General features: G+C 40.2%; 1 protein-coding gene across 7 annotated transcripts in view; it reads right to left on the bottom strand.

Moving 5' to 3' along the window:
• Window positions 1-15,157, bottom strand: part of KHDRBS3 (KH RNA binding domain containing, signal transduction associated 3) — a 182,328-nt gene that overhangs the window by 39,467 nt on the left and 127,704 nt on the right. For all 7 annotated transcript variants that reach the window (XR_003208057.2, XR_012378369.1, XM_025871173.2 and 4 more), the window contains one exon: window positions 3,841-3,923. Coding sequence is in view for 4 of the 7 variants with exons in the window: in XM_025871173.2 (XP_025726958.1) it covers window positions 3,841-3,923 (83 nt within the window). In the remaining 3 variants the exon portion in view is untranslated. Of the gene's footprint in view, window positions 1-3,840; window positions 3,924-15,157 lie in introns of those variants that run through there.

Below are 15,157 nucleotides of genomic sequence, written 5' to 3'. Positions count from 1 at the left end.
ACCACTATGGCCCAGATCTCCAACAAAAGTTTTTTACAACACATCTGTTTCAGAAAGAAAACCATTTTTGATCTTGTAACTTAATTGTTTTTGGGTAACATGTGCACTGGAGTATTAATAAGTTAGATTTACACATAACATGAAACATCAAAATAGAAATTTTAAAAGGATGGACACGAGTTGACCCTAATTTTCTTTCTGCACCTGGTGAGTTGACTTGCTCCCCCCCCCCCCCCCCCGCGAGGGTGTGGGCCCCAATCTGGAGTTGTTGTGCCAGAGAGAGAGTGAACCAGAGTCTTTAACTCTTTGTTATCCAAGAGAAATTTGTAATTTGAATTTCTCTAGTAGTCACATTAAAAAAAAAGAAGAAAAAAAGAAATGGGTGAAATTAATTTTAATAATATATTTATTTTGTATTCTTTTTTTTTTTTTAGATTTATTTATTTATTTGACAGAGAGAGAGACACAGCGAGAGAGGCAACACAAGCAGGGGGAGTGGGAGAGGGAGAAGCAGGCTTCCTGCTGAGCAGGGACCCTGACGACGCAGGGCTCGATCCCAGGACCCTGGGATCATGACCTGAGCGGAAGGCAGATGCTTAATGACTGAGCCACCCAGGTGCCCCTATTTTGTATTCTTTATTTCATGCTACGTTTAGGACTCTGGTGTGTGTCCTATACTTCCAGTGCATCCCAATCTGCACTAGCCACATTTCAAGTTTCCACAGCCACATGAGCTAGTGGCTACCGTGGTGGACAGTGCAGGTGACTCACCATGATGCGTCAAAGAACATTTTCAGAATAGCTCTGTCATCTCAAAGCAGACCAGGTAAAGAATTCTGCAGTTATACTGAACCTTACAACTATGGCACAGAATGGGCTTTTAAATTCTGATTGAGAGAATTATTGAAGTACGAAATTATTTTTACAGTACGTGAAGTGTCAAAATCAAGGAACTGTAGACTACAGATCATTGAGTGTTACATGGTATTATCTATTAGTGAATATTAAGGCTGTATGCTCCTTGAGAGCAGGGGCAGTGAATGCTTTTTGCTGAAAGGATCTAATGGAAAATGGAAAAATAAGATTCAATTTCATTAGTCCTGGCCCACAACATTAATACACAGCATAAATGAAATTTTAGGTTTGATTAAGGTAGCCCAACTCTGATAGGGCAACACTTTGAGTTCAGATGGAGGCCTAATTCCCATGGGATTCTAAGGCATCACAGAGTATTAGATTCTTGAATACTGTATATGGGCAATACTAATAGGAATTCATTCCAGCTGCTGAAATCAAAGCCATGATGAGAGAACGGACAGGCAATGGGACAACGGACAAGGAAGAAGCCGCGGGGCCAAGCTGGGTCTGGATCAGCACTCAGCCTGTTGAGTGTGGACGGGCCACTTCACCTCTCTGAACCTGTATGTAAAGGGACGGCATGTTTAGACTTGAATTCTGTAGTATTTTAGGGTGTGCTGAGAGGGGAGAGAGGACAGCGAGGACCAGGCACAGGGTAAATGTACAGCAGCTGAAGACGGTGGCGGTGGTGATTTCCTTGTTAATACTCACTATCTGATCCTGGGGAGGATTTGCAAGTTTGCTATTCTAATTCTGAGACACAGAGTGCTGTGCTTAAACCAGGGTTATGATATGTGCATCTTATGGGCTGGATCGTGTCCCCTGCTTGAAGCGTATATTGAAGCCCCCACCCCCAGTACCTCCGAATGGCACTGTAGTTGGAGACAGGGCCCTCAAAGAGGTCCTGATCCAATGTGACTGGTACTATCAGAAAAGGAGAAATGTGGACACACATGGACACATCAGGGATGCGCATGCACAGGGGGAAGACCATGAGAGGCCACAACGAGGAGGTGGTCGTCTGTGAGCCAAGGGAAGAAGCCTCAGAAAACACCAAATCCCCCAACACCTGGACCTTGGACTTCTAGCTTCTCTTAACTGTGAGGAAATAAAGTTTTGTGGCTTAAGCCACCTGGACTGTGGTTATTTGTTACAGTGACTCTAGCAAACTCATACAGTGCATAAAACCATCTCTATCCTACCCCACAGTACAGCTGCTTCCCTTGGATTTACAGTCGAGCAGCCCCTCTGTCATGCCTGAGGTGCTGTGGGGAGGAGGCGTGAGAGCACGGACCCTGGGGCAAAGCCTGCTCCTCCCCTTGTGAGCTGCGTGATCCCAGGCAAGTTCCCTCATTCCTGAAAATCAGAGTTCCCTTCTCCTGTAAAAGGACTGATGTTTATGTCACAGGTCATGAGGATTAAATGAATACTCAGAATACCTAACAAAGAGTGGCTTCTACATTTGTCAATGCGCAATTCTCATACAATTCTCTGTCCTCCTTCAGGTGTGATGAGTTGCAACACCGAAAAGATCACTTCAAGGAAGCAGACTGGCTGTCAGGCAAGATGTCTCTTTAAGTGAGTCTTCCCTGACATTTAAAGGCCTTATAATGTACCGGCCTCCTAACTGGTCTCTGCCTCTAGGCTCACCACCTGTCAGTCAAGCCCCTCCACTGCCTTGGAATGACACTCTGAATCCAAGTCGAAACGCACCATCCCTGGCGTGTAACTCTTCAGGGCTCCCTACTGCATGCTGCCAGCAGCACCAAGCCTCAGCACCCCACAGGGAGCGTGCGGCCTCCCACCTCATCTCCCGCCCATGCAGCTCACCTCCCAGCTCTACAGATCAAGTGCAGCTCCACACACCACTTACCACTCCAAGCCACCTGGGAATTCTGACACATTACTCAATCCTTCATCCCTACCGTGGGAACAGTTCCACACACTTGATACAGTTGCCGGGACCCTTACGCGAGATACTACTGTATGTAAATCTTGGCTGGCACCCACCAGTGCTAGTCCCCGAGGCTGCGCCAACACTCTGAAGGGCAGGAGTGCAGTGCACCAGGCTCCCACTCAAAAAGACCAGTCAGAGTCCAAGTCTGAAGGCTCTTAACCGTTACAAGTTATATGAGAAAAAAATCTGACATGAGCCAAAAAGAAGAAAGAACTTTATATCCGTGTCAACCTCAGTGCCAGAGCTCAGGAGTAACAGCAGCTACTTGTTCAAAGTTGCCTGGCACTCTAGGAGTTCATCAAAACAACCACCCAGTCCTTATTTCTGTATGCTTCATAAAGCCAAAATCTTGTTTTGTATATATGGTCTACCTTTGTCCTCCACTTAGAATTTTAAACAGAAAGCAAGAGGTTTCTAGGCATTTAAGAAAACATTCGAACAGGAATAAACACTGATTTCATATATCAGTGAACATCAAGGTATATTATCACAAGAGGTAACTACAAAGCTCTGTTTTGCCTCTGATAGCACTTACTTATTTCCGGGGAAATACCTCTTTATTCACAAATAGGAATTTGAAGTTGTTAGAAAAAAGGATCACTGCTGCTAAGAAACAGAAACGTTATCTGAATGCCAAACAAAACTTCTGGGGGCTTTTCACCTCAGGCACTGACAATGTAGGATATTTACACATTGCTGATGTGTTTCTAAGCCTTCAGACTTGCATAGCCACAAACTTTGTAGACACTGTGCCTCCTCAGAATATACTGAACACTAAGTTAAATTTTTAGAGTAAAAAAAAAATTTCAATTTTTATTTTTCAAGCCTCATTGCTTTCACACTACGATAAGTATGGGAGGAGTAATACAGGCTAGTTGGTAGGACAGAGCATGCGTCTCCAACAGAAATAAAGCAAGCCAAGCCATAGTACCCTCACTGTCTGATCATACCCGCTTCCCAGAGTGTATATATGTGGACAGGTAAAAGTGTCTGTTAACGGGGTCTAATCAGAGATCGACTCTTACCTTTGGGCAGGGGTGCTATAGCTGTTATCATAGGAATCATAACTCTGTTCATCATAAGCAGTGCCATATCCATCATCATAGTCCTAAAATAAAAGAGGAGAAGTACAAAAAAGGTCAGAAAAGTTTCTGGAAAAAAAGAACCACTCTGCTTTTAGTGACTCTTTATTAATTCAGCTAACATTTAACTATATATCTAGGTATCGTGTAAAGAAAAATATAAGAGTGACATCAGTGAAAATGATGAGTAAGAACCTCCAAATATTTTCTCTACAAAAGCAAAAAGAAACTGGCAAAAATTGTCAGAATCAACATTTTCAAAAGTCTGAAAATTAACAAAAGATTTGCAGAGATCTAAGGAGCATTTATTTTTAAAAACTTGGCTGAATCTTGGTACAAGCAGTGAGCTCTGTGATGTTTTAATAAGTCCTTTTCCAATATACCACTCCCAGCTCTGCAGGAGCCTTGAAAACCAACAGCTGTAACCACAGTGGATACCAGCAGTCTGGGGGCCACTGGAGGAAGCAGAAAAGGGTGGAGTTCTTTCAAAACCTCATTCCCAGAGGATTTTATTTGACCTGACTTGGAGCTCATCCAGTGCAAAATGCCTTTTCCCTGGGGGTATTCAAAGAAAATAATTAGAGGCAATTATATAAGATTTTAGTTCCTTGAGGTGATGGAGCAAATAACAATCTAACCAAAAGCCAGCAAGAGAAGTGGGAAGATGAGATATCCATTTGCCCTTTGAATAACTCTGACACACTCCTGGGAATCTAGAAGGCTACACGCCTGCACAGTACCAATGTAGAAGCCAAGCCCAGGAAAGTCCTGGGAGGACCCTAAGCTCTCTCTTCAGGATGACCTGCAGGTTCAGCACAAGAAGGAAAGGCAAGGCCAAGGAAAGAGTCAGTTGTAAACCAACTGGCTGAGTCTTAATGACTTGTTCCAACATGCTAGGGGCTTAGTTTCCAAGCATTCAGTAAAATCTCTAATCATTAGCTGACCACTAAGGTAACAGGAGACACTTCAGTGACAACACATAATAAACTTTACAGTATTAGTTTGGAAAAGTCACTAAATAAAAAAGGAAAACAAAAAATACTGGAAGGAAGGAGCATTTAATTTCCACAGTTGGCACATTAAGTTAAATCTCTAGGTTTATTTTTTAAAGATTTTATTTATTTATTTGAGAGAGAGCAAGCAAGAGAGAGAGAGAGAGAGAGAGAGAGAGAGAGAGAGAAGCAGACTCTCCGCTGAGCAGGGAGCCCGATGCAGGACTTGATCCCAGCACCCTGGGATCTTGACCTGGGCCGAAGGCAGACACTTAACCCACTGAGCCATCCAGGCACCCCTAAATTTCTAGTTTTAAAAAGAAATTAGGTGATATGCAAAGAAACATGAAGTATGGTTCATACATAAGAAAAAAGTAATCAACAGAAACTGACCCTGAGGAAGATGAGACACTAGACTTACTAGACAAAGACTTTATATAAGTTATTTGAAATATATTCAAGAAACTAAAGGATACTCTATGTCTAAATAACCGAAGTATGAGAACAATGCCTCACCAAATAGAGAGTATTAATATAGCTATAGAAAATAATAAGGAATCCAAAGAAATTTTTGAGTTGTAAAGTATAATAAGTGAAATGAAAAATTCACCAGAGAGGTTCAACAGCAGATATAACTAGGCAGAAGAGAGAATAAGTGAACCTGAAGGTGGATAATTGAGATTATCCAGTTTGAGGAAGAAGATACAAAAAGATAAGGAAAAATGAACAGGGTCTCAGAGACCTGTGGGACAGTATCAAACATGAACATATGCATAATGTGATACCCAGAGGAGAGGAAAGTAAGGAGCAAAAATAGAAAATAATGGCTAAAAACTTCCCGAATTTGATGAAAAACTTTAATCTACCATCCAAGAAGCTCAAAAAATTCAAAGTAGGGTAAGCTCAAAGAGACCCACACCTATATACATCATCATCAGAATGTTGAAAGACAAAGACAAAGAGAGGATCTTAAAGCAGCAAGAGAGAAGCCGCTCATCATGTGAAAGAGATTCTCAATAAGAGCAAGAGCTGATTTCTCAAGAAAGACCATGGAGGCCAGAAGACGATGGGATTCCACATTCCAAGTATTAAAAGAAAAAGACTGTCAACTAAGAATTCTATAACCAGCAAAGCTATCTTTCAAAAATGGAAATATTAGAAGCACCTGGGTGGCTCAGTCATTAAGCGTCTGCCTTCGGCTCAGGTCATGATCCCAGTGTCCTGGGATCGAGCCCCTCACTGGGCTCCTTGCTTGGTGAGGGGCCTGCTTCTCCCTCTCTCATTCCCATTGCTTGTGTTCCCTCTCTCACTGTGTCTCTCTCTGTCAAATAAATAAATAAAATCTTCAAAAATGGAAATATTAATGTATTCTTGGGTAAACAAAAACAGAGAATTCATCAATAGCAGATATGTTCTATACGAAATGGTAAAAGGAGTCCTTAAGGTAAAGTGAAAGGTCATTAAAAAGTAACTTGAATCCACATGAAAAAATAAATAACACTAATACAGGTAGCTACTTAGGGAAAGACAAAACTATAAACGTGTTTTTGTTGTAATTCCTTTTTTCTCGTTTGATTTAAAAAAACAATTGCATGAAGAACTAACTGCAATTCTGTGTTGATGGGCACACAATGTATAAAGCTGCAACTTATATGACAGAAACAACACAAAAGTGGGCAAGTAAGGACAGAGCTACAGAAGGAGCAAAGTTTTTGTGTACTGTTAAAATTAAGCTGGTGTAATTTTGAAAAAGACTGACATAAGTTAAAAAGTAAACTGCAATCTCCAGGGCAGACTAATTAAACAAACAAACAAACAAACAAAAAACAAGAAAAGAGAGGTGCCTGGGTGGCTCAGTTGTTTGAGCATCCAACTCACATGCATGCGCACTCTCTAAAAGTAAATCAATAAAACCTTTTAAAAAAAAAAATAACAAGAAAAAAATGACAATGCAGTTAAAGTGGTGCAATTAAAAAAAATCTAACAACAAAAGGAGATAGTAAGGTACAAAAAAGACTTAAGACAGAGGGAAAACATAGCAAAATGGCAGATATAAATCCTATCTTATCAGTAATTACACTAAATGTAAATGGACTAAATAAAATGGAATAAAAAAAACAAACTGGCATCATGTTTAAAAGAGATCCAACCACATGCTGTCTACAAGAGATACACTTTAGATTCAAAGATAAAAATACATTGAAAAAAAAAGGACAGAAGAAGATACACCATGGACATACATATCAGAAGAGAACCACCACAGCTGCACTAATATCAGACAAAACAGACTTTAAGACAAGAATTGTTACCAGAGTAAAATCACATTTATTTATAATGATAAAAGAGTAAGTCTATCAAGATGATAATTATAAAATTATATACACCTATATAACAACAGAGCTCAAAAGAAATGAAGCAAAAACTGACAAAATTACAGGGAGAAAGAGATAATCCAACAATAATAGCTGGGAACTTAAACATCACACTTTAAATAATAAAAAGAACACCTACAAAAAAAATCAAAAAAGAAATAGAAGATTTGAACAATACAAAATAATATACCTAACACACATCTATAGAACACTCTACCCAGGAAGGGTGAAATACACATTCTTCTCAATTACACATGGAACATTCTCCAGGATAGACCATACATTCTCCCAATGCAAAATTCACTACAAAGCTAAGTAGTCAAAACAGTGAGGTACTGGTAGAGATGCAGATCAACAGAACGGAACTGAGGGGACAGAAATAAACCCTCCCAGCTATGGTCAATTCATTTTCAACAGGGTGCCAAGACAATTCAGTGGTGAATAGAATAGTCTTTTCAGTATATGGTGTGGGAACAACTGAATACTCACATCCAAAAGAATAAAGTTGTACTGTTACCTCACACCGTATACAAAAACTAATACAAAATGCATCACACATCTAAGTATACAAGATTAAATTATACAACTCCTGGAAGACATCATAGGTGTAAATCTTTTTAATTTTGGAATAGTCATTGGTTTCTTAGATATGTCAACAAAAGCACAAACAGCCAATAAAAATATAGACAAAATAGACTTCATCAAAATTAAAAACATATGCATCAAATGACATTAGCAAGGCAGTGAAAAGACTATCCACAGGATGGAAGAAAATATTTCCAAATCACATATCTGATAATGGTCTAATATTCAGTATAAAAAGAGCTCTCACAACTCAACAATAAACAACAACAACAAGAGCAAAAGCCATCCTCCTAGTGCTACCGGAGACAAGCTTCAAACTGAGGACATTCTGCAGATGTAATAACAAGCACACTACAGTTATTTTAAAAGCACTGTGGAATTCAAAAAGGTTCAGAGAAATGACCATCTCATAAAATCAAATCAGATATACTACAATGACATTTATGTCCATGAAAGTATGAATCCTACCCTGAAACTGATTACCAAGTTTCTGGTGTTAGTCAATTATAAAGTGACTTTGGAATACTTGCTATTTACTTAATATTTAAATGGGCCTGAAAAAAAAATCTATTTTGGAACATTGGTCTTACCAATGTTAATCAGTTTAGTGATTACCACCAGATCTCTTGAAGTAGAGAAATATGGTCAAGGGGTAAGAAAAAGGATCTGGAGTTAGGTGAGCTTCCATAATTTACTATCATTGATTTTAGTCAGGCTCATTCCCATATCAGAGTCTGTTTCTTTGCCTGTAAATTGTGATCCCTTAAGTATTCTGAAGGGATGGGAAATTATATATACACACATGTGTACATATTCCAGCAAAATGTGTGACATGTATTAAGAACTTTATGAAGGACAGCTTATATAATTAATTGTTATATTAAAGCATTACCTATAAAGACCTCTCTCCTGGATTTCTAAAATAATACAACGAACAGATAAAGAACATCAGAAGCCTCTACATGCAAGGGTATGAGCCAAATAACTGGTTTTAAAGTGACTACCTTAGTTTATTCTTTCTTAAAAAGCATCTATTAAACATTAGACCTCAATCTATTTCGCTTAGGTAAACACAAATATTTAAATAGGAAGTTACATTGTGATGATTTGCATTTTGTGAAACAAATATCAAAACTAAGAGACAGTATGGTCTCTGTAGGAATAAGGCTTATACATTTTGTATGTGATCCCCTAATTTTTTTAAATGTTTTTTTCACAAAGGAGGAACTTAGTATTTGTTGAAGAGCTACATGTCCAGTACTTTGGGCACAAGACAGAATAAAATATAAAATGAATTCTCAACAAATAGGGGCAGAGGAAAAATAAAAGTGAAGACTACAGTTAGCACACAATATATAAACCACAATGTTCCTCACAGTCACTAAAGGCAGATTACTAATTTGGTGATCTTCCAATGACCAATGTAAGAAGGAGAAAGCTATCAGACAAGATACAAGCACAACACAACAACAAAATTGATGGGATTTTATAATGCAGTAAGTCATATAATGCAGGTATTACTGTAATTCTGGCGAATTAACAAATTAAAAGAAGCTGGTATTCTTAATGGAAAGAGTAATATTAAGTTAAATTAAAAAGAACAAAACCCTTCCACTTGACGCCTACCCTGTTCCTGGCACTCGGTTAGAAACAATGAATGGAAGTGGAAGCGCAGCGTCATCGTCTGCTCTGGTGTGGAACAGGAGGACGGACAGACCACTGAAGGGATCATGATGACACAGTATGTCAAGTGCTGTGGCAAAGGTGAGCACTGCAGTGGCACAAAATTGCCCAAAGGGGAATGGGAACGGAGAGGAAGACTCCCCAAGTGCCAATGCTAGCACTTAGTTTCAAATGCTGAGAAAAGCTAAAGCAGCTGTTGAAATTCATTAAAAATAAAAACCAGGCAGAATGAACAGCAGGTGCAAAACAGTAGAGGTATAGATATCTGAGAACCCTTCTCATCCAGGAAAGCAAGTGGGCACACTGTGGCAGAGGAGAGAGCAATGAAATGGAGAAACCCATAAACCAGATCATGACGGCCACATTAAGGAGCATGGATTTGGATTCTGAGTGACATGATCCACCTCGTGGTTTAGAACTCTCTCCCAGGGAACAGGGTGTGTGCACAGAAGAGCAAGGGTGAATCCAGAGGGCTGTACTTGTAAGTAGGTCATGGCACTGCACAGTGTGGCAATGTGGAGCTCATGGTTCTTCAGGAATATGTTAGTAGCCTGGAAACAGTATGGCTTCACCAGGTCAAGAATTCTACTTCTATGCTTATTTAAGGGATCAAGATTGTAAATGAGTGGAACTTTCTTGAATAACTAAAATGTTAAGTGCTATACTATTTTAACTCTACAGTTATGTCATTCATTCCTTGTTTGACTATTCGGTCAGATTATTACAATGCTAGAAATTTACTTGAATTTTCAAATTGTTTAGGTCATTGAATTAATGACTTCCATGTTTTTACACTGAAGACTTTGATTAAAATTGCAATTCTCACATAATTTCACAGGTGGATTTGGCCTTGGGGGCACTGCTCCTCCCGTGACAAAAATTGTCTGTTCAGTGGACGACACTTGAAAAATACAGGGAAGTGTGAAGAACAATGGGACGGGAGAGGAGGGAAAGCTGAGTGTAGGTGCAAACACATTTGTAAATTTCTGTGAGGGAGTAGAGGGAATTCTTGATGATCATCTGCCACCTTCCTGCAAGGCAGGAAAGGAGGTCATTGGCAGACAACAACATTTGGGGGTTTAATCAGAAAGGACTCAAGGGTCGGTTACCATGGGGAAGGGCAGGGGGCAGAGTGGGTCAGAGCCCCTCAGCACTAAGCTTCTTTGCTGAGGACTAATCTGGGCATCAGCAGCTCTGTCTCTCTCTCTCTCTCTCTCTCTCTTTTTTTTTTTTTTTTTTGAATGCTCTTAATGTTCCCAACTACTGTTTGCTTGTTTTCTTATTTAATTTGATATTAAGAAATTCCTCTTTGAATTTTTCTGAGGCCAGAGCAGGAATTTTAACAAATAGTGAATGCATTATTGTTACAAGTTAACATATAATTGAGTAGAGATCATAAATCTAGTAGAGAGGGGATGTCACAGACGTGGTTCAATCACACGCTAAGCTGAGAATCTACTCTAAGAACCTGGGGTGGGGGATACGTATGTCCCTGTTGGCAGTGCTCAGACATGTTGAACGATTTTCTTTACACTTGAAATCTTTGGGTAATTTCTCACATTTCTTTATTTTCTCTGAGAGAACATTCTCCTCTGTGACATGGCCCAGTCAACATGTCAGCCTCATTTTTTGCCACGTGTCCTGAGCCTCAAGGGTAATAATTACTTCCAGTCCACCTGCTGCTCCCGACAAGCCTCTGCTCCCACCCCTCTGCCAGGGGAAGTTCTCACTGTGTGGCTCAAAGGACCCTCCTCTCCTGCTGTATCTTCTCAGCCCCATGAAACCAGAGTCTATCACACCCGTGTGATGCCAGCAATGGATCAGATACACATCTGCATTACTGTGCAGAAATGAGTGGGCCTTGGCCTCCCCCACCGTTGCGAACATGGATCGTGTCTTGTTTATTCTTTCACACAGAGTAGGAACAGAGCCTGGAGCCTAGGAAGAGCTGCTCGATACATCAGTCCTCATTCCATTGCTGGACTGAGTGACTGCAGAGGAAAAACCATGCGATCCACCCGCCCCTCCCCCCCAACCTGGTTCTGCCTCCTGCCCTGAGCGTGGGCCTTATGAACTTGTTTATTCTAAGAACCTACTGAATTTCTCTGGAAGAAGCTTAAGAGAGCTCCCTGACATTATTAAAATGAGTGCAAAGATGTTTTATCTCCTTTGCTGTACTTTTAAAATAAGGTCCTGTACCTGTGAGTGGAGTAGTACAGGAGATACACATCCCTAATAAAATGCTAAGAATCCACTGGTCTCCAAAAGCCCTGAAGGCACCCTCATCTGGGCAAAGTCAGTGCGTCTAGCTTTCCCCTCCCACCACCACCACCTGGCAGGAAGTCTTGAGTTACTTCCTTGTGATCTCTACATTCCCGGGGTGACTATGGTACCATCATCCAGAAATTCTCAGCTGGACTCGTACAGTATTCTAACTCATCTCCCTGGAAGAGCTCCCTTATCTAAACCTTCCTCCAGAATTAGGCACTAAAATGTGAGTCTGAGCTTATTGCTTCCCTGCTTACAAATCTCCACTCCCTACCCTTCCTGTTCCTACAAAATAAAGCACACATTGCCAAGCCTCTTGCGGGCTTGCCTCAGCATCCTACCCAGAGATAGTGCAGGGCACGCTGCAGCACCTTGCTGAGACCCTCTAGAAGCTTCGCAGTTTCATGCTGTAAATTCTCTGTACCTGCTGCTCCCTCTGTAGGCTACCACTTTTTGGGTTTTCTACCAGAAGACCTCAGGCTGAAATTTCACACCCTCCTTTGTGCCTCCACGATAACTCATAACTTGCTTATACAAGGGACCTGGAATTATCCCTCTGTCTCCCTTCTTTCCCCTGGGTCTGCAAGGTCCTCAAGGGTAAGGCCCAAGCCTTACTTGTTCTCTTCTATCCTCAACATCTGGCATGTTGGAGGCTCACAGTGACCTTGTTGAATAAATGAATGACAAGAACTAAGTACAGACCAACCAGCAGGAAATATAGCAATAACTTCTTTAACATGAATGCAAATTAAGGAGATATTATAGGATCAAATGCAATATTTATAATAAGATGCAATAAATGTTGGTAATGAGACCTCACCTGAATTCTTCTGTCAAACATTACTGTCCTCAGCAAAAATTCCCTTTTAAAACTCTGTATGCTATTTCTGAAAGTCAGAACATTATAAAAAACAGCAAACAAACATGGTCAGGAAATAAATGTATATTAATATAAAGTCTTGCCTCATTAACAAAGAGTTACTAATTCAACAGGCTACACCTCTGAGTTTTTGACAGTGAAGACGTCTATGTGGAATTTAACTGAGACGGTGACCTGGATACTTGCTAGACACCAGGGCTACATGAAGAGAAACATGTTCTCACACAGATAGAGATTCTGCGTTTGCCATTCCCGACCTAGAAAACTCCAACCGACAAATGGCCAAATACCAAAGAAATTTTGCTTTGAAAAGAAGAGATTTTCCGGGATAGAGGAAACAGCATGACCTATTTTTAATTCTATTTCTGTCACAAGTAAAATCAAGCATAACATTTAAGCTGGGAAAAACCATTTTAAACAGAGGAATTTACAAAAGACAGTGATTTTAAGAAAGAATGTTTCAGTTTTAAGTCCTTTTAAAAGGAAACAATTACCCTATATAACATCTCACTTTAATTAGGGTGATATCTGGTCATTTTGAAATGCAAAAAAGTTTTCATTTATAATACAGCACTAAAATGTATTAAAATCTATACTCTTGGGGTGTCTGGGTGGCTCAGTCAGTTAAATGTCTGCCTCTGGTTCTGGTCATGATCCTGGGGATCGAGCTCCCTGCTCAGTGGGGAGTCTGCTTCTCCCTCTCCCTCTGCACCCCCCCAACTCGTGCTCACGCATTCTCTCTCAATAAAATCTTAAAAACATCTATAGTCTTATAATGATTATCTTGAGTTTATAAAGCAAACATTAAGCTAAAAACAGTCTTTTCAAAAATGCATTTTCCCTGGGTTCTGAGTAATAATATGCTTGTCAAGTATCACCAGTGACCATGAATATATCACATAACCAAGTTGTTTTATGATTAAGGACAAAAATCACAATATTAGTAATAATTCTAAATAATCTTTTCCATAATCATTCAAATATCATTAATTCAACAATCAAATCACATCCCTAGGTATTGTTTATGGCTGTGAGGAATATATTATGCATCTTCTAGACTCATACAAATTCTTCCTATCAGTCTTTGGAGTCTGAGCCTGTGTTCAAATTAGCTCTACCTCTTACTAGCTGTGCAGCTTTGGGAAAATCACCTAACCTCCTCAAACTGCAATTTTATAATTTGCCAAATGGGAATCATAATCCATGTTATGGTTATTTCCAATGGTTGTAGATGGATTAACCAAAAAGTATATATGAAAGCTGCCTGACACAGTACCTGCCCAATAAAGGTAGATTTATTTAAGGATCTATCTCTTTTAGCACTCTCAAACTCTTAAGCCAGAGAAACAGCGGAGCTATCCACATATTTGTCTTTTACAGACTATGATAAATTCTTAAAACTTGGGTCAAAAACTGCAATGTCTGCATGTCCATTCAGCAAATGTTAGTATGAACTGCCATGGTTTTGGAGGAAGAAGTGGCTGCCCACAGCTTGTGAAAACAAAACAGAGCTATGCCAGTTATTCACAGAATGACTTCTCTCCTCTCAGTTCGTACCTAACAGACACAATTAGATTTATTTGGATTTGACAAGGTGCTCAAAAATACAATAAAGGAAAATTAGATAACAGAGAGGTTAACCGAGCAATTGCACAAACAAGGGAAGGGAAAGCTGTATACAGAAAATTAAAGAAAACCAAATTAAACCAGAAAATCCCACGAGGATGGAGGAAAGCAGAATTACTAAATTGTATTAAGGCCACATTAGCACATCAGGCGAAAGATTTTTTTTATCAATTTTTCCACGTTCCAAGGGAGGTGGGCATTTGTTGATTGCCTACTACTCTACTTGCCAGGCATTGCTCTAAGCACTGGGGGTATGATACTGAACAAACAAAACCAACTGCGTCCTTGTCCCCGTGGGGCTTACATTCTGGTGGTGGGGCGGGGGGCAGACAGACAAAACCAAGCATCCCAAAGATAGTATGTGGACGCAGTAAGAGGTGGGGGAGGCAGCCAGAGGAACCTTAACAAGGACTCTATGCACAAATGTGAAGGGACTGAGGCGCTGCTTATGCAGATTTAAGGGGGCGGGAGGGATTTCAGGCAGAATGAACAGCAAGCACAAAGGTCCTGAGGTACAGACAGCCAGGTGGAGTGAGCCAGAGGGAGGACAGGAGCCAGGTCCTCCGGGGTCTGTGGGGCTTGATGTGAAGGAGGTGACCACCAGAAGCTTCTGTGCCTCATGAGAGTTTGTGTTGTCCGGGATTTGTCTTTTTGCTTCACTTGACTTGACTTCCTCAACACTGTTTCTTCCTTCATCTGCACCTAATCTGCTGAAAACCATTTACTTAGTTCTTTTTTGTATTTTACGGTTCTAGAATATCTGCTTTCTGTATTTCTGTATTTTCCAGTTCTCTGCTTAAACCATCAATCTCATCTTTTAATTCCTTGATCATAAAGAACATATAGTTATTTTA

This window comes from Callorhinus ursinus, unplaced genomic scaffold (assembly GCF_003265705.2).
Source record: "Callorhinus ursinus isolate GAN/ISIS: 27379988/994484 unplaced genomic scaffold, GSC_fseal_2.0 scaffold5, whole genome shotgun sequence".
NCBI lineage: Eukaryota > Metazoa > Chordata > Mammalia > Carnivora > Otariidae > Callorhinus > Callorhinus ursinus.
Note: the sequence above shows the minus strand (reverse complement) of the source record. Positions and strands in the feature narration are given on the sequence as shown.